The sequence below is a fragment of the Notothenia rossii genome, assembly GCF_949606895.1.
Source record: "Notothenia rossii genome assembly, chromosome: 6".
Taxonomy (NCBI): Eukaryota; Metazoa; Chordata; class Actinopteri; order Perciformes; family Nototheniidae; genus Notothenia; species Notothenia rossii.
The window spans coordinates 86,217,909-86,238,166 of record NC_136909.1 but is presented as its reverse complement, the minus strand read 5'-3'; the positions used below and the strand labels follow the sequence as shown (position 1 = coordinate 86,238,166).

The following is a 20,258-nucleotide window of genomic DNA, read 5'->3' as shown; positions in this document are numbered from 1 at the left end:
GAGTTTTACAACCTCCTCTTAGAAACTGTGTATTAATGAGAACAGCTCCTGTATTGATAAACTGTACAAATAATGTTAAAAATGTATATATGTCGTGCTATGAGTGTGAACAACATGAGGGTCAGTTGTAATGGCTGTTTTATTCTGGTTGTTATTCACGTGTATCACCTGTCCCGAAGAACCTGGTGCTTATTAGATAACGGAAAATCCCCAAAACAGGGCAATACAAACCCAAACTGTGTGCAGATGAAATGTACAGGAAGCTAGAAACTCTGGTTTTATCTACAAGGCCTCCAAAATGAACCATTTGGGAAAGAATTGCATTCATTTTGTCTGATTGCTATAAGAGCCACTCATTCATTTGTAGAATTGAATACTTAAAATGTGTTTGTTTATAGTAAATAGGGCAATTAGTGTTTTGTTCATTTGAGTAGTTTTTCTGCTGTTCACTTTAGTGTCTCCTTCCTGTCTGTCTTCTTCTGCTGTTCCCTTTAGTGTTTACTTTCTGTCTGTCTTCTTCTGCTGTTCCCTTTAGATCAGTGGTTCCCAAACTTTTTCAGTCGGGCCCCCCTTGGGTAATTGGAAATATGTTCGGGACCGCCCAACCCGGTTCCCATCTATATTGGTAGGATTAATTGTATATTGTTGCAAAAACATTACATTTTCTTTGCTAATAATAAGAAGATACAAAGATCCAACTATAATTGTATATTTTATTATGGATTACACATGAACTAAAGTGCTTGTAATAGATACTGTGAATTCATTTGGCCTAATTAAAACTGGTTGGCCTTCTTCCCTGATAAGTAGATTTTTAAATTCAAATTTCTTTAAGGAGAGTATATTAATGAAGTACTATTTCTACTGCAGGTTGCAAACGATCACATCACTTAGATAGGCTATCAATGACTTGTGTGTGCTTGCTTTCCCTCGCAGATCTTCTCAAACAGGGGCTGTTGTTTTAAGACTGCCACTCTCAGTTCATTCTCAATGTTCAGCTTTGATCTGTATTTCGTTTTGATGGCAGCAAGAAAAGCCTATCTCACACATAGGATGTTGCAAAAGGCAGCATTATGCCCACAGCTCTCTGACCAATGAGATATTTTCGAGCAGTGTTTGTTTACAATTGAATAATAATAATAATGTATATAGCACACTTTAAAAACAACGTCATCTCAAGGTGCTTCACAAAGCTAAAAGGACAAAATAATAATAAAAAAAGAAATCTTCGCGCGCCCCCCTTGCAGTACCTCCGCGACCCACCAGGGGTCGTGCCCCGCCGTTTGAAAACCACTGCTTTAGTGTCTACTTCCTGTCTGTCTTCTTCTGCTGTTCCCTTTAATGTTTAAATTGTCCGTACTTCTTTCTGCGGATTGATTTGACTGCACATAATCCTTCTTTAGCAATGGTCTGTTCTCCTTACCGAAAAAGAACAGACCCCTGGAATGTCCAAATTGACCAATCAGAGTCGGGTATTCAACGAAGAAGTGTCATAAAGGGCTTTATGGAACTTTAAAAGGGTTGCATTTGAAATAGAATCAGATCATCTTTTAAGTGTCACTTATTAAATGAAGTAAGTTGGTAAGAAATACATTTTCCCATTCATAGAAACAAAGTCATTTCCTGTCCGTTTTCAGGAACAATGTAATTGGAGTTCTGACTAGCCTTCACTCCTTCTCCTTCTCATTATTACAGGTATTACCTTCCTGTTCTCGCAGTGTGGCTCATATCCACTGACGCCATGCCACAGCAGGGAAATAGGACTTTAATGACTCTTAATAAACTCCATCTGTGCATGTGAAAAGCCGCCTGCTACAAATCGAATTCTCCACATCCAGCGGAAGTGATATTGATGGCTGTCTTTTTACAGACCTGCTTCGAAGGGGGGTTCATTTCAGATGTGTTTGTTTGACAAAGACATTTCACAATGAATAGAAGGAAGTGCCCCCGCCAAATATAAAATAATTGAATTCCCCAAAACATCTTTATTTTTATTTATTTATTCTTCATTTATTGGAAAATCACGTTATATTAAAAGTACAGTTTTGCAAATCATATATTTTTAGAGACCCGAAAATGACAAATTAAATACTGAACACAATTGGTGAAATAATATAAAAACAAAAAAGTAAATACTGTAGGGGTGGTTTGAAATGACAAATATATACACATGTACACATACAGGACTGTCTCAGAAAATTAGAATATTGTGATAAAGTTCTTTATTTTCTGTAATGCAATTAAAAAAACAAAAATGTCATACATTCTGGATTCATTACAAATCAACTGAAATATTGCAAGCCTTTTATTATTTTAATATTGCTGATTATGGCATACAGCTTAAGAAAACTCAAAAATCCTATCTCAAAAAATTAGAATAGTTCCTCAGACCAAGTAAAAAAAAAAGATTTATAACAGCAAAACACAATCAAACATTTGAAAAAGTCCATTAATGCACTCAGTACTTGGTTGGGAATCCTTTTGCACGGATTACTGCATCAATGCGGCGTGGCATGGAGGCAATCAGCCTGTGGCATTGCTGAGGTGTTATGGATGCCCAGGATGCTTCAATAGCGGCCTTTAGCTCATTAGCATTGTTGGGTCTGGTGTCTTTCAGCTTCTTCTTCACAATACCCCACATATTCTCTATGGGGTTCAGGTCAGGGGAATTTGCAGGCCAATCGAGGACAGTAATGCCATGGTCAGTACACCAGTTACTGGTGGTTTTGGCACTGTGGGCAGGTGCCAGATCATGCTGGAAAATGAATTCCTCATCTCCATAGAGCTTTTCAGCAGACGGAAGCATGTAGTGCTCTAAAATCTCTTGGTACACAGCTGCATTTACTCTGGGCTTGATGAAACACAGTGGACCAACACCAGCAGCTGACATGGCTCCCCAAACCATCGCTGACTGTGGGAACTTCACACTGGATTTCAAGCAACTTGGATTTTGCTCCTCTCCAGCCTTTCTCCAGACTCTGGCGCCTTGACTTCCAAATGAAATACAAAACTTGCTTTCGTCTGAAAAGAGGACTTTGGACCACTGTGCAACTGTCCAGTGCTTCTTTTCCTTAGCCCAAGTCAGACGCCTCTTCCGTTGTCTTGAGTTCAGAAGTGGCTTGACCATGGGAATACGGCTATTGTAGCCCATTTCCCGGACACGTCTGTGAACAGTGACTTTTGATACCTGGACTCCAGCTTCAGTCCACTGTCTTTGAAGCTCCCCCAAATTCTGGAAGCGACTCTTCTTCACAATGCTGTTAAGGCTGCGGTCATCTCTCTTGGTTGTGCAGCGTTTCCTGCCACATTTCCCCCTTCCAACAGACTTTTTGTGGATGTGCTTTGAAACTGCACTCTGTGAACAGCTTGCTCTTTGAGAAATTTCTTTTTGTGTCTTACCCTCCTGATGGAGGGTGTCAATGACGGTCCTCTGGACAGCAGTCAGATCAGCAGTCTTCCCCATACTTGTGATTTAGTTTACTGAACCAAGCTGAGTGTTTTTCAAGGCTCAGGAAACCCTTGCAGGTGTTTCGAGTTAATTAGACGATTCAAGTGATTCGTTGAACACCCTACTAGTATACTTTTTCATGATATTCTAATATTTAGAGATAGGATATTTGAGTTTTCTTAAGCTGTATGCCATAATCAGCAATATTAAAATAATAAAAGGCTTGCAATATTTCAGTTGATTTGTAATGAATCCAGAATGTATGACATTTTTGTTTTTTTAATTGCATTACAGAAAATAAAGAACTTTATCACAATATTCTAATTTTCTGAGACAGTCCTGTATATCTACTTAAACACACACACACACACACACACACACACACACACACACACACACACACACACACACACACACACACACACACACACACACACACACACACGCACGCACACAAATAAATATATACAGTACATACATATATATACAAACATGTCTGTGATTGTATTTGAGGTCACAGTGCCTTGATTTTTTAATCTAAACTCCCTTAAATCTGTACATAATTTACATTTTTCATTTCTTTTTATAAACACACAAACTAATGGGCAACGATTTTAATGCAAAAGTTTGTATATAAACAATATTTAAATGAGACTTTCAATCAGATTTTGCGAATCAAAGGGTTGATTTAAAGCCATGTATTATGAATATTTAGATTACTCTATATTTTCAATAACATATGTCAATACAATTTCCTTTTCTCTTCTGAAACTGCACATAAGTTAAGTTCTGTTTACTCATGGTTATTCTTCACAATCATAAATTGTATCTTTCACACAATTCTTCAAAATTATTATTATTTTATTTTGTAAAACACGACACCAGTTAATTCATGCTCATCTTGTTTTCTTACTTATGTTTGGGAATGTTTGGGAAAAGCCGGCATCCTCTCTCAGTTGTTTCTAAAGTGGTCTTATTGTCCTTTTGTGTTTTTCCCTGTTGTGTGTTATACAGGTTTTAGTGCATGTAAATGGTCTGAAAATACACATTTAGCTGCCTTTCTTTGACAGGTTGCATTCATTGCCATTTCACATACTTACTCCACTCCTCTCAAAAGTGCTTATTCTGCGATACATGCCATTAAGGTGCTCTGTATTAAGACTTAAGGACATGCATTTGGTCTAATGGCTGCTTTAAAGATAATGCAGGATTATGATTAGGAATAACACTCAAATGCCAGACTCATTTCCTGCCATTTATGACGAAGATGTGCAGGCGTCAGACAGTTTACCCATCACCCTTTGCTTTTAATGTTTTATTCATAATGGTGGAAATGCGTCAGTCCTACAGTAAATGTCAATGACACTGTTTTATATAACACATGGAGCTGTCGGTTGTTACATCACTTTACCATACAAATAACTCTCTTTTAATTCATGAGATTAATGGTGTTGATTAGTAATGTCCTGATTTAATGAAACCCATTCATGGTTCTGCTGTTTCAGTAACACCAGTGCCATGTTGCAGATATTGGTAAACAAGGAACTTAAGGAACGGTGTGGGAGAACTTAGGGAGGTTGAAGACCAGTTGCTCGGTCTGGATGAACCTGGACCAGAACCTGGACCAGGGTTAGGGTTAGGTTTAACCCTAACCCTAACCCTAACCCTTATGGTCCTGGCCTCGTGAACAAAAGGCCTCTTTGTTTCATCTGTATGTTTCCTCACTGTTCGGGTTGGTTCTCCAGTGAAGTCTAGAGTCTGGACCTGAGTACTGACGGCTGGATGTAAGAGATACAGCAGCTTCTTCTTCGGTCTGGAAACATGTCAGGCCACATATTAACAATTAGTATGGATAAATTCAGGCACGTGATAACTCACAGCTGTTGAATGTGGTGGGGGGTTGATGTGACCAAGTTATTCAGTAGGAGATCTGCTTTAGGTATGATGGTGTTTCTTACAGGACTAACAGCTCTTTGGTCTAAAACACAGCTTTCTTTTTCATTTAGTTCTGAATTGTTGGCAATAATTAATATAGATTCTTAGTTGTAAAAAGGACTGCAGTAGATCTAACATGTATTATGCCTTAGAAAAACGTATTAGGCTGGGAAAGGGATAATGTTTTTTTAAAGTATATACTGTATGTGTTTGTGGGGGAAACTTCTGAAGCGATTGGAGTCAGGACTCAAAGAGACACGAGGAGAGCTGGAGCTTTGATGGCAAACACTGACGGTTTATTTGGAGCGGATAATTCACAAGACATGTCACGGGCCACGATCTGACCACACGGTAGAGATGCCACAATCAGTTCTGAAGACCCTCCTGTAGCTCCAGGTTTTAACTAGTTCAGAGTGGAATAATCAACATTCTTCAATAGTTAGACTAAACAGCTGAGGACACTGAATCACAGTTGTTGTCGCTTATGGCTTGAGGTCACCTACACCTCGAGAAGGATGTGTTCCAGGCGTCCCACAAGAATAACTATCTCTGACCGAGAGCTGCCCGGTCACAAACTGGTAACAACAAAAATATGCTATCAGCCTCTCCTTAAGGGAGATAACGGCTGCTCAAGGCAGGGCATCTGCGTCAGAGGGCGAAGGAGGACATGCAGGGGAAATTATTCCCCAACAATTTTCCTGCAAAACTGTAGTAAAAAATGTTAAATATGGGTTTTACCAATTCAACAAACAGATATAAATGTGGATGAGTGTTACCGTAGTTAGTGCTCTTTGTAATCTGTTCTCCTTTCTCAGAGGCTTGTGTTTCACGACCAGTGTTTGTTATAAAAGGGCAATTTAGAGAGGAATTGATTTCAACCTTTAAGAGTTTGCATAACGACACGTTTTAATTGACTTTTTCCAATTCATTTAATTAAATTAGCCTTGGCGTTGAAGCTGTAATGACTCCTTGAATGTAGTGTTATAAATTAGATTTGCAAGATTGTGTGAGGGACTGTGAATTAAACAAGCGTAATAGTTTCTATCAAGTGATTGTTTTTCCATGTTTTTAAAAGTGCAAATTGAGAGAGAATTGATTTGGACCTTAGAAAGACTTTGCACAAATGTTTTATATAAAGACTTGGCTGCGATTGCTTCTTCAAATCAAGTAATACACTGTTTTAAAAGAGGTTTTCAAGCCCAGTGTGTCACGTTTCATTAATTAGTTTAAGTTATAGCAATCCATCCACCTTGATGCAGGGAGTCTGTACTTCTGTCCTCTTTCCCTTTTCTTCTCCCCACGCAACACTGAACAATTAAGACCCACAGAGAGCTCAGCTGACCTGGTGCTTCTTATGCTTTCTAACAAATACAGTTGTCAGAAACCTCAGGTGACTCTTTCTTTATCCGCTCTCATCTCTTCGCTCCTCTTGTTTCCTTTGTCTTTGATCCCGAGGTCAACGAGATTAACCTGCGAGGTTCAGGATCAATTCGAACTGTCTTCAAAGAGGCCATAATGTATTTTATGTGGGTTTTCCCTTACCTGCAGTGTGCATTCATGTCATAGGTGTCACGATTATTGTGTTATGTCACGTTTTTAGTTTTGTATGTCTTGTAATGGGTTTATTTTGCTGTTCGGTTCTCCCTGGCCCTTTCTCATTTCTCTAACTCCCCTCCTCGACTCCTATCCTCGACTCCTATCCTCGAGACATAGTCCCGCCCACAGGAGATGCGAGCGGAGGAGCCGAGGAGCGGAGCCGAGGAGAGAGGAGGGGAAGCAGCAGGCGGTTAGAGAAATGAGAACTCCTCTCCTCTGAGCGGTCATTTTAAAGAGACGTCCATTAATGATGACAGGAGTCACAGCAGCCCTCTGTCTGATGGACAGATGTGTTCATGACCACTTATATATTTACTTTGAGTCATTGACAGTGCGGTGTAATGAGACAATAACAGGCTACACACACACACACACACACACACACACACACACACACACACACACACACACACACACACACACACACACACACACATATATTTTATATAAATATATACAATTTCAGAATCAAACAGAGCACTCTCATAATAACGTACCACGCACATCTACAGCTCCTAAAGCATAATCAGGCAAGCCGTTGTGTATTTTATTATGTGAAGCACTAAATGGTTTTAGAAACATCTGGACTCTTTGTTTGTAGATATCTACTAAACTAAAGCAGATACAGAGAGTAGGCCTGTTATACTGAGTGATATATATTATACACACTGCTCTGCTTTCTGCACGGACCTCACAGCTGTTCTCACTGTAAACATCGCGTCGCGATGAAAGCAGTTAATAAAATAATATCCAGGGGATGCATGCAGAGCTGTGATTGGCTGAGATAAGTCCGACCGTGCGTCACGACTCTTTGAAACATCTCTGTTCCCGGAAATGCATCCACGAAGGAGCCGTGGAGGACCGTGGAGGACCCATCAGTGTATCCTCGGTTAGAGCTCCTCCAGAGAGCCTCCTCGACGCTCGATCCTCGGTCCTCGATGTGCATTTAGAGAAATGAGATGTCCTTCAACATGGCGCGCTGAAATTCATTTCCGGGTCACTACCGGAGGACCGAGGAGTCGAGGAGTTGAGGAGTCGAGGAGGGGGATTTGATGAAATGAGAAAGGGCCCCTGTCTCCCTTGCGTATTGTCTGGTCCCTCTCCCTGTGTTTTTCCTCCTGTCGTTAGTTTCCCTGGTGTGTCTAGTTGTCTGATTGTGTTCACCTGTTGCCCTTGTGTTTCTCCTCCCCTGCCCGGCTGTTTCTCGTCTCCTGATTACCCCTCCCTGTATTTAGTCTTGTCTCTTCCTGTGTTAAGTGTTGGTTCGACTTTTGTTGGTGACTGAGTTCACCATGGAGTGTTCTGTTTGTCCGAGTTATTATTATCCTTGAAATAAAGGTGATATCATGTTATCTGCATTTGGGTCCTGCTTGCTTCACTCACTGTAACAATAGGTTTGTTTTGTGATTGAAGTTCTTCCATTTGATGCATATTTCTGTTTAAACATTGTAAACGTTTTTAGTTGTGTCTTGACTGTGTAGAAAACTAGAAAAACAACAGGGGACCCACACTAGTACCTTGTGGGACTCCAAAATTGCCTTTTTTCTTCTACAAATGTCCTCTTTAATGATTTACATCATGTGTGTTTCATTTCCTCATTCAGTGAAAAAAGCATGAAAAAACAGTCCGGGTGATTTAACAGTTTTTAATCGTAACTTTTGTACAATAGATTTTACATTTTCACAAGCTAAGAAGTTAATGATGCCAGGTAGCTGAGGGAGTCCGCATCTCCAAAACACCATTTTATTTTATTGGTATTTTGAAACAACAGATTGGGATCGAGATGGACAGCAAACATATTTCACATCTTAACATTTCTGTCCAAAAGTGGCACCCTTACATCAGTAGGATGTGCCTTCTGAGCCACATATATAAACAATACCTTCATTTTCTAGGGCCAATGAAGATATGACACTGGGATTCAAATACAAAATAATGAGCATACTGTAAGACACAGTTCTGAGAAATGTAATTTTTGTCATGAAGCAACTCATAACATTTCTCTATAACTTTCCTTCCACACATTCAATCTTCAGTCGCCCACCTCTGGTCAAATATACCATAAAAAAGCCTTCAATGGTATGGTATAGAATATATTTGTCTTTAAACATTGATTCATTTCCTTCTCAATCAACATGCAATGACAACTCAACTTCTTGTTATTGTCAACATAATTATTTTAGCAGTAAAACCAAAATAATCAGGGTTAACAGCAATAAACAGTTTTATAAAAGTTTTAAATATAAACCATCTGTGTCCGGTCCGCCTCACTTCACTTCATCTCATCGAAAAAACAGCAAAAAATAAGTAAAAGATAGAAAAATAAGTTCAAATCTTAGCCAAAAAAAAAAAAAAACTACTTCTATTTTTAAGCAACATCATAAACGGGGCTATGGTACAAAAGAAATAAGTTTAGGAAATACAGTTGTTTATAACTAAGAGAGTTACATTGATATCCTCTTTCTCAGATGCAATAATATTCCATGGTACATACTGGGAGAAATATACACATAAGTTGTTATGAAAAAAACAAGTTTCGGGTTTCTTCAATGTACTCTATCTGGATTTCAAAATAGCTCACAATGCTCTGGAGTAGAATATCATCAGACATTTACTTGTCCAATTTATAGTTTCAGCCATACAGTGCATATACCATGTTTATGTTCGGTAAATAACATTAAGTTATACAATACATCAATGTTGTTTTGAGGAAGCTACATAAACCCAAGCAGCGTGTTGTAAATGTTCCTGTCAGTGTCCCAATGGTTAAATTAACCTGTAACATGCCACATTGATGTATGTAAACGAGTTGATCACGTGGTGGGGGGAGAATTTAAAAAACAGATGCATCCAATACAAACATGAATAAGTCAACATGTGAGAATTAGACGTGATTGCGACGCTGTGTCTTTTTCATTTTCCCAGCAGTAAGCAGGAACAAATGTAGAAAATGCTTTAACGATTTACACACAGTACATGAGTCACTTGTTTGCTGCAGTTTCTTTTATAACACAGAATTGACCGTTTGCTGAACCTCTCTACCAGACATTTATTTTATGAACGAAATGTACCAATTACTTCTTGGGCCAGCAGCTTTGTAGTTCAAAAAGACTAAAAAGAGCCAGAATGTCTATCTTAGAGCTTTAAAGGTACTTTTAAACTCTTCCAGAATAACAAAGAATGAGGTCAAAATCCAAGGAATGAGTAGGTAGTTGCTAGCTCCTGCTCGCTAGTGTTAGCACACCTAGCTAAAACTATTTGCATTCTAGCTACAGTACCATAGGCTAGTGTTACTTCCAAAGCCAAGGATTAGATCATAGCTAACTACAAGTTATGCATACCCTTCCAGAATAACAAAAATAGAAGCAAAAGTCCAAGGAATAACTTTGTAGCTGCTAGCTACTGATAGCTAGTGCTAGCACACCTAGCCGAATCCATTAGCATTCTAGCTACAGTACAACCAAAGCCAAGGAGCAGATCATAGCTAACTACATTTTATGGTGGCGTTACAAGTTATGCGTACAATAAACCTTCATTCAGGGTTCATATTTTAAAACCAGTCATCCTGGAGAAGGTATCCAATGAACGTATTAAAGTGTGTTAGAGAGCTACAGTTTGGTAGCCGTCAAAATGTGTGATCACTTGCTGAGATTTAGAAGTTTGCTTTGTCTTCTTCGGTCTGAAATCAAGGCCAATTTTTCCTGAAGGTATTACCAACGATGCCATAGTTTCTGTTTATTGGCATACATGTAAATAGAATACAAAACCCAGCAGTTGCAATGACAGTAAAGTAAGTAAGGTTGGGGTTTAGCAAATGTTCAATATCATGTGATCGCTTCCTCCCCAACACACGTGATGACAGTTTCACAAGTGAGTCAACAAGTCGTAACACTGAACTGACAGTAAAGTAAGCGTTGAGTGGGACGGAGGTGTGAGTTACCGTTGAATATACTCGACAACAATAAGCCTATTTTTTCCCTCAGCTCTTGTTTTTCGTGGACGCAGTGCAGCAAATACATCAACATAAAAATAAAAACTCATTCCGGTGAAACTGCAGCAGCTTCTCTGGCACCTTCAATAGAGCAACACTGAACATGGCTTGAACTTCTAACAATTACAAGTTATGTACAATCACTAATGAGTGGATTCAGATATCCACAGCAGCGTTCTGACCTCTGAAAACCACTATGTTGGCAAAGAAAGTGGTGTAAAACAAAACATGGAGCAGAAAACCTGGTGCTGTGTGTGTGTGTCCGTGTGATTTTGTCTGAGTGTGTGAACATGTGCAGTGTGTGTTCGTGGGTCTTTGCCTTGTGTGCTTTTAGCCATCGGCAATGTGTGTTCAGTATGAGCTACCGTAAACACGGTTTGGGCGCAGATAGTTATCGGTGTTCACCTTGAAATGTAGTTTTTCTCAGGTAAATATCCAAGTGGAATCGTTCGTAAAAATGTAAAACACCAGATCACGTCATTATCAAAACAAACACAAACCACAGAGGAGACTGAATAACACCTAAAAGCTGCCCAAGTGATCAAATATAGCCGTGACTGAACTGCCTGTGACTTTTGAGCAAAAGATCCCACCTATAGCCTCAACACACAAACAGACAAGGGTGAAAACTGACTCTGAAAATCAACGCTGAATTACATGTGTGTTCCTTTCCAAAGATATCAGCTGTGGTTTATTGGAATGTAGTTATCGAGTATTAAACGTAAGCCTTAAATCCCTTTTATTTCCAACTAACCTAAAGGGAACACATAGCCAAACTGAACGAGTACAGATCACCGCCTTAGCACACAGCTGCAATGCAAAAATAAACACAAAATGCATTTAAAAAAACAAAAAACAAAGTAGGAATCAAAAGAGAGATAGAACCCAGAGGGAAAATCATATTACAAGCGGTTTTTTACCGAGAAGAAAGGATATAATGTTGCTTTTTCTTTTATACAAATGTGTGTTTGTCAGTCCGTTGTGTTTGCTGTGAAGCGTCGAGGCTACAAGACGTGATGTGAGGATATCGCCCGCAGGCTGCAGTACCACAGAGTCACCAGGGGGGGCAGCAGAGAGGCAGCGCCCCGTCTGGAGACTGCAGAATTCCTCAGGATGGCGTTGGATGTGCTGGGATTATCAATCTGAGGGTCCTGAGGGAGAGAAACAGAGGGACAGGACACAATGACATTAGCACTGTTTCCGGAAATATGCAATGTGACAGTCTTTCTCTTCCGTTATTATCAGAACAAGCCATTTGTCATACATTGTAATACAAAAGGTGATTAGCAAATTAAATACTGAAGTGGCTTGAACGTGAAACTCCTAGGCTTTTGCTTTTTTTTTTTTAAACAATATTCACAGATGTTCCAAACATCTAAAAGTGTTGTCTTTCTCGGTGCTAAAAGAGCCGAATTCGCTGTGAAGATGCTAGGAGAAGCTTTTTTTATATTAGCATATTAGCTTAGCATAGTTTATGTTAAAGAATAGCCTATGGTCAGTATGAACTTCACATTGTCTTGGAACACATATGTCTTAATATAAACTGGATTTTCTGCTATGAAAGTGCCCAGAACGATATTCTCCACTGCAGACTCTGAGATATTTTCATTACAGTTTGATAAATGTTGACCAAAAATGTTAAAACAATGAGAACAAATCTTTCCAAAAGTCTTAAGATTCGAGTATTGTCACGATTTAGGAAATAATGCTTTTATGCATCATACATTAGAGAAAGGTATTGGACACAGTTCTCCAATCAAAAGGTTCTTTCTGTGTGTGTGTGTGTGTGTGTGTGTGTGTGTGTGTGTGTGTGTGTGTGTGTGTGTGTGTGTGTGTGTGTGTGTGTGTGTCTGTGTGTGTGTGTGATGTATATATAGCTTCACCAGTGCTCTTTGGCTTGCTAATGAAGCTGCGAGCTAACGTCTGGGTCATCTCCTCCAGACCTGTCCCTGCCTCTATTAAATGTCAGTTCAGTGCATAACACGGCCTTATTATTGTAAAATGACATTTACAGTGAACTTTAAAAGCCACCAGATAAGCAACAATCCCATTTCAGCCTCAAAGGAACTACAAAGACCAGGAGTTTACAGAGGAGGCGAGAAGGATCAGTCGAAGGCTTCCAGCTGAGAGGTCGGATTTCACTTTGAGATTATTTGTGTTGTTCCAACAAATCGCCTTTTGGTCTCATATAAAATGGTTTTTCCGGAGATCAGAGGAATCCTTTTGAGGGTTCATCACACAAGACAAGTTTAGCAGCTTTGTACAGGTTGTGATTTCCTCCAAAAATGAAAGACATAGACATGATCCAATATCGTCCGGTTATTTCAATAAAACTCATAAACAAAGGATTCGAAGCCATAAATCTAATACGGGTAACTTGTATCACGCAGAGATCACTATGCGATTTCTATACGATTGATAATTGTTTGCCCTTCCACGAAAGTAGGCACCTGTACACCTGTCCTAAATTAAAGGGCCAAAACCACGCCTACAAGTGACGTCACAACAACATGGCGATAGTAAACATCAATCAAAGGATAACAAACCGTTGCTGAGGATAACAGACCGTTGCTAAGGATAACAGACCGTTGCTAAGGATAACAGACCGTTGCTAAGGATAACAAACCGTTGCTGAGGATAAAAGACCGTTGCTAAGGATAGCAGACCGTTGCTAAGGATAACAGACCGTTGCTAAGGAAGGTAGACTGTTACTTTTTGAATATTTAATTATATATTTGCAGTGTGAATTTTAGTACAAAAATGAACGGGAAACTTACCACACAGAAAACTCCGTCAACTGTTGAGTTTGACTTCAATTTCTGAGCCTGCAACAAAACAAACAAAGAATACAAATAAATGTTAGAATTTTTTTTAAACATCAATATCTTTGTTTGGGTTGATGTTGTTTGCTGTATTTTAATAAACATTGAAGACGCAAGGTTACCCTTTTTCTTAAAGTGTGCATTTCACTTCCTAACACAACAGCATTTAACAGCAGTGAGAGATCAGCAGAGGATCCGCGGTAATTAATTAGCTTTGATCAACAATGGAACAATCCATGGAACAATCTGCCGTCTAATCACGCTGAAACATATTCTGCCGACACGTTCACACAACAGGTACAGTGCGGCACACAGATATTAGTGTTCAAACACCCTGACTAAACTTCAAACAAGCATCACATGCGTACGTTTGGGGAAGCACGGCGCTCATCTGATCATAAAAACAGATTAGAGAATAAAAAGCTAAAATAACCTTGGATAGTTTACCCTCAGAGCCTGTTCAACTTAAAAAGCCTTTGATATGTTTCAGCAAGCTGAGCACAGAGGGACAGTGAAACCCAGGCTCTGCGGTCCCTCTCCAGGTGCATTTGGTAAAAGGTAAAAGTGATTATGTTGATTGCAAACCAACAAGGTGTTGATTTGAAGCACATGTTTCATAATCAGGGTCTGAACAAATCTCATATTGTCCTTCTGTATCTGATAAATAAGGCGCCTGATTATGAGTTTGCAGGAGATTGACCCTCACACTGAATATCTGCATTCAGAGTGGATGCTGTAAGCAAATGTAACTCCAGTTTTAGCTTCTGGGTGTGTGTGTGTGTGTGTGTGTGTGTGTGTGTGTGTGTGTGTGTGTGTGTGTGTGTGTGTGTGTGTGTGTGTGTGTGTGTGTGTGTGTGTGTGTGTGTGTGTGTGTGTGTGTGTGTGTGTGTGTGTGTGTGTGTGTGTGTGTGTGTGTGTGTGTGTGTGTGTGTGTGTGTGTGTGTGACAGAATAATAGATGACTTCTGTATACAGAGTATCGTGAATTCAGACCAAAAGTAGGGATATACAGGATGTAGCAGGCAATTTAATCAGAGAAAGTGAGAAACTGTATTCTGTTATTACACCTTTTTCTTCAAGACTAAACAAAAAAACAGCTCAGGTGGAATGATGTCTATAAATCACGCCTCTGTATAAAGAACCAAACGAAAACACATGCCAAGAATAACAAAAGAAAGTTAGTTTGAGGAACAAAAGGACTAAACACAGCCTACATCTATCTGTGATATGAGTCATTGTTAGACGCTTTAAAGAAGACCTTTTGTGAGTTTTCCCTTTTCTGTAGTGTCTGTCACAGTAGAGACATGATATGAACCTGAACATCAGCAGGAGAGGACTCTTTAAAGTAGAGACACTACATACTGATATACACCTGAGCATCAGAGGAGAGGACTCTTTAAAGTAGAGACACTACATACTGATATACACCTGAACATCAGCAGGAGAGAACTCTTTAAAGTAGAGACACTACATACTGATATACACCTGAACATCAGCAGGAGAGAACTCTTTAAAGTAGAGACACTACATACTGATATACACCTGAACATCAGCAGAAGAGGACTCTTTAAAGTAGAGACACTACATACTGATATACACCTGAACATCAGCAGGAGAGGACTCTTTAAAGTAGAGACACTACATACTGATATAAACCTGCACATCAGCAGGAGAGGACTCTTTAAAGTAGAGACGCTACATACTGATATACACCTGAACATCAGCAGGAGAGGACTCTTTAAAGTAGAGACACTACATACTGATATACACCTGAACATCAGCAGGAGAGAACTCTTTAAAGTAGAGACACTACATACTGATATACACCTGAACATCAGCAGGAGAGAACTCTTTAAAGTAGAGACACTACATACTGATATACACCTGAACATCAGCAGAAGAGGACTCTTTAAAGTAGAGACACTACATACTGATATACACCTGAACATCAGCAGGAGAGGACTCTTTAAAGTAGAGACACTACATACTGATATAAACCTGCACATCAGCAGGAGAGGACTCTTTAAAGTAGAGACGCTACATACTGATATACACCTGAACATCAGCAGGAGAGGACTCTTTAAAGTAGAGACGCTACATACTGATATACACCTGAACATCAGCAGGAGAGGACTCTTTAAAGTAGAGACCCTACATACTGATATACACCTGAACATCAGCAGGAAAGGACTCTTTAAAGTAGAGACACTACATACTGATATACACCTGAACATCAGCAGGAGAGGACTCTTTAAAGTAGTGACACTACATACTGATATACACCTGAACTTCAGCAGGAGAGGACTCTTTAAAGTAGAGACACTACATACTTATATACACCTGAACATCAGCAGAAGAGGACTCTTTAAAGTAGAGACACTACATACTGATATACACCTAAACATCAGCAGGAGAGGACTTTTTAAAGTTGATACACTACATACTGATATACACCTGAACATCAGCAAGAGAGGACTCTTTAAAGTAGAGACACTACATACTGATATACACCTGAACATCAGCAGGAGAGGACTCTTTAAAGTAGAGACACTACATACTGGTATACACCTGAACATCAGCAGGAGAGGACTCTTTAAAGTAGAGACACTACATACTGATATACACCTGAACATCAACAGGAGAGGACTCTTTAAAGTAGAGACACTACATACTGATATACACCTGAACATCAGCAGGAGAGGACTCTTTAAAGTAGAGACACTACATACTGATATACACCTGAACATCAGCAGGAGAGGACTCTTTAAAGTAGAGACACTACATACTGATATACACCTGAACATCAACAGGAGAGGACTCTTTAAAGTAGAGACACTACATACTGATATACACCTGAACATCAACAGGAGAGGACTCTTTAAAGTAGAGACACTACATACTGATATACACCTGAACATCAGCAGGAGAGGACTCTTTAAAGTAGAGACACTACATACTGATATACACCTGAACATCAGCAGGAGAGGACTCTTTAAAGTAGAGACACTACATACTGATATACACCTGAACATCAGCAGGAGAGGACTCTTTAAAGTAGAGACACTACATACTGATATACACCTGAACTTCAGCAGGAGAGGACTCTTTAAAGTAGAGACACTACATACTTATATACACCTGAACATCAGCAGAAGAGGACTCTTTAAAGTAGAGACACTACATACTGATATACACCTAAACATCAGCAGGAGAGGACTCTTTAAAGTAGAGACACTACATACTGATATACACCTGAACATCAGCAAGAGAGGACTCTTTAAAGTAGAGACACTACATACTGATATACACCTGAACATCAGCAGGAGAGGACTCTTTAAAGTAGAGACACTACATACTGATATACACCTGAACATCAGCAGGAGAGGACTCTTTAAAGTAGAAACACTACATACTGATATACACCTGAACATCAACAGGAGAGGACTCTTTAAAGTAGAGACACTACATACTGATATACACCTGAACATCAGCAGGAGAGGACTCTTTAAAGTAGAGACACTACATACTGATATACACCTGAACATCAGCAGGAGAGGACTCTTTAAAGTAGAGACACTACATACTGATATACACCTGAACATCAACAGGAGAGGACTCTTTAAAGTAGAGACACTACATACTGATATACACCTGAACATCAACAGGAGAGGACTCTTTAAAGTAGAGACACTACATACTGATATACACCTGAACATCAGCAGGAGAGGACTCTTTAAAGTAGAGACACTACATACTGATATACACCTGAACATCAGCAGGAGAGGACTCTTTAAAGTAGAGACACTACATACTGATATACACCTGAACATCAGCAGGAGAGGACTCTTTAAAGTAGAGACACTACATACTGATATACACCTGAACATCAGCAGGAGAGGACTCTTTAAAGTAGAGACACTACATACTGATATACACCTGAACATCAGCAGGAGAGGACTCTTTAAAGTAGAGACACTACATACTGATATACACCTGAACATCAGCAGGAGAGGACTCTTTAAAGTAGAGACACTACATACTGATATACACCTGAACATCAGCAGGAGAGGACTCTTTAAAGTAGAGACACTACATACTGATATACACCTGAACATCAGCAGGAGAGGACTCTTTAAAGTAGAGACACTACATACTGATATACACCTGAACATCAACAGGAGAGGACTCTTTAAAGTAGAGACACTACATACTGATATACACCTGAACATCAACAGGAGAGGACTCTTTAAAGTAGAGACACTACATACTGATATACACCTGAACATCAGCAGGAGAGGACTCTTTAAAGTAGAGACACTACATACTGATATACACCTGAACATCAGCAGGAGAGGACTCTTTAAAGTAGAGACACTACATACTGATATACACCTGAACATCAGCAGGAGAGGACTCTTTAAAGTAGAGACACTACATACTGATATACACCTGAACATCAGCAGGAGAGGACTCTTTAAAGTAGAGACACTACATACTGATATACACCTGAACATCAGCAGGAGAGGACTCTTTAAAGTAGAGACACTACATACTGATATACACCTGAACATCAGCAGGAGAGGACTCTTTAAAGTAGAGACACTACATACTGATATACACCTGAACATCAGCAGGAGAGGACTCTTTAAAGTAGAGACACTACATACTGATATACACCTGAACATCAGCAGGAGAGGACTCTTTAAAGTAGAGACACTACATACTGATATACACCTGAACATCAGCAGGAGAGGACTCTTTAAAGTAGAGACACTACATACTGATATACACCTGAACATCAGCAGGAGAGGACTCTTTAAAGTAGAGACACTACATACTGATATACACCTGAACATCAGCAGGAGAGGACTCTTTAAAGTAGAGACACTACATACTGATATACACCTGAACTTCAGCAGGAGAGGACTCTTTAAAGTAGAGACACTACATACTTATATACACCTGAACATCAGCAGAAGAGGACTCTTTAAAGTAGAGACACTACATACTGATATACACCTGAACATCAGCAAGAGAGGACTCTTTAAAGTAGAGACACTACATACTGATATACACCTGAACATCAGCAGGAGAGGACTCTTTAAAGTAGAGACACTACATACTGATATACACCTGAACATCAGCAGGAGAGGACTCTTTAAAGTAGAGACACTACATACTGATATACACCTGAACATCAACAGGAGAGGACTCTTTAAAGTAGAGACACTACATACTGATATACACCTGAACATCAGCAGGAGAGGACTCTTTAAAGTAGAGACACTACATACTGATATCCACCTGAACATCAGCAGGAGAGGACTCTTTAAAGTAGAGACACTACATACTGATATACATCTGAACATCAGCAGGAGAGGACTCTTTAAAGTAGAGACACTACATACTGATATACACCTGAACATCAACAGGAGAGGACTCTTTAAAGTAGAGACACTACATACTGATATACACCTGAACATCAGCAGGAGAGGACTCTTTAAAGTAGAGACACTACATACTGATATACACCTGAACATCAGCAGGAGAGGACTCTTTAAAGTAGAGACACTACATACTGATATACACCTGAACATCAGCAGGAGAGGACTCTTTAAAGTAGAGACACTACATACTGATATACACCTGAACATCAGCAGGAGAGGACTCTTTAAAGTAGAGACACTACATACTGATATACACCTGAACATCAGCAGGAGAGGACTCTTTAAAGTAGAGACACTACATACTGATATACACCTGAACATCAGCAGGAGAGGACTCTTTAAAGTAGAGACACTACATACTGATATACACCTGAACATCAGCAGGAGAGGACTCTTTAAAGTAGAGACACTACATACTGATATACACCTGAACATCAGCAGGAGAGGACTCTTTAAAGTAGAGACACTACATACTGATATACACCTGAACATCAACAGGAGAGGACTCTTTAAAGTAGAGACACTACATACTGATATACACCTGAACATCAGCAGGAGAGGACTCTTTAAAGTAGAGACACTACATACTGATATCCACCTGAACATCAGCAGGAGAGGACTCTTTAAAGTAGAGACACTACATACTGATATACATCTGAACATCAGCAGGAGAGGACTCTTTAAAGTAGAGACACTACATACTGATATACACCTGAACATCAACAGGAGAGGACTCTTTAAAGTAGAGACACTACATACTGATATACACCTGAACATCAGCAGGAGAGGACTCTTTAAAGTAGAGACACTACATACTGATATACACCTGAACATCAGCAGGAGAGGACTCTTTAAAGTAGAGACACTACATACTGATATACACCTGAACATCAGCAGGAGAGGACTCTTTAAAGTAGAGACACTACATACTGATATACACCTGAACATCAGCAGGAGAGGACTCTTTAAAGTAGAGACACTACATACTGATATACACCTGAACATCAGCAGGAGAGGACT

At 39.5% G+C, this 20,258-nt stretch overlaps 1 protein-coding gene across 2 annotated transcripts in view; it reads right to left on the bottom strand.

Moving 5' to 3' along the window:
• Positions 1 to 8,609: 8,609 nt before the first annotated feature.
• gfra1a (gdnf family receptor alpha 1a) overlaps positions 8,610 to 20,258 on the bottom strand; it is a 145,131-nt gene continuing 133,482 nt past the window's right edge. For both annotated transcript variants that reach the window (XM_079689330.1, XM_079689331.1), the window contains 2 exons: positions 13,748 to 13,795; positions 8,610 to 12,121 (listed from right to left, as the gene is read on the bottom strand). In XM_079689330.1, coding sequence (XP_079545456.1) covers positions 11,975 to 12,121; positions 13,748 to 13,795 — 195 coding nt within the window. In that variant the 3' untranslated portion in view covers positions 8,610 to 11,974. The remainder of the gene's footprint in view (positions 12,122 to 13,747; positions 13,796 to 20,258) is intronic.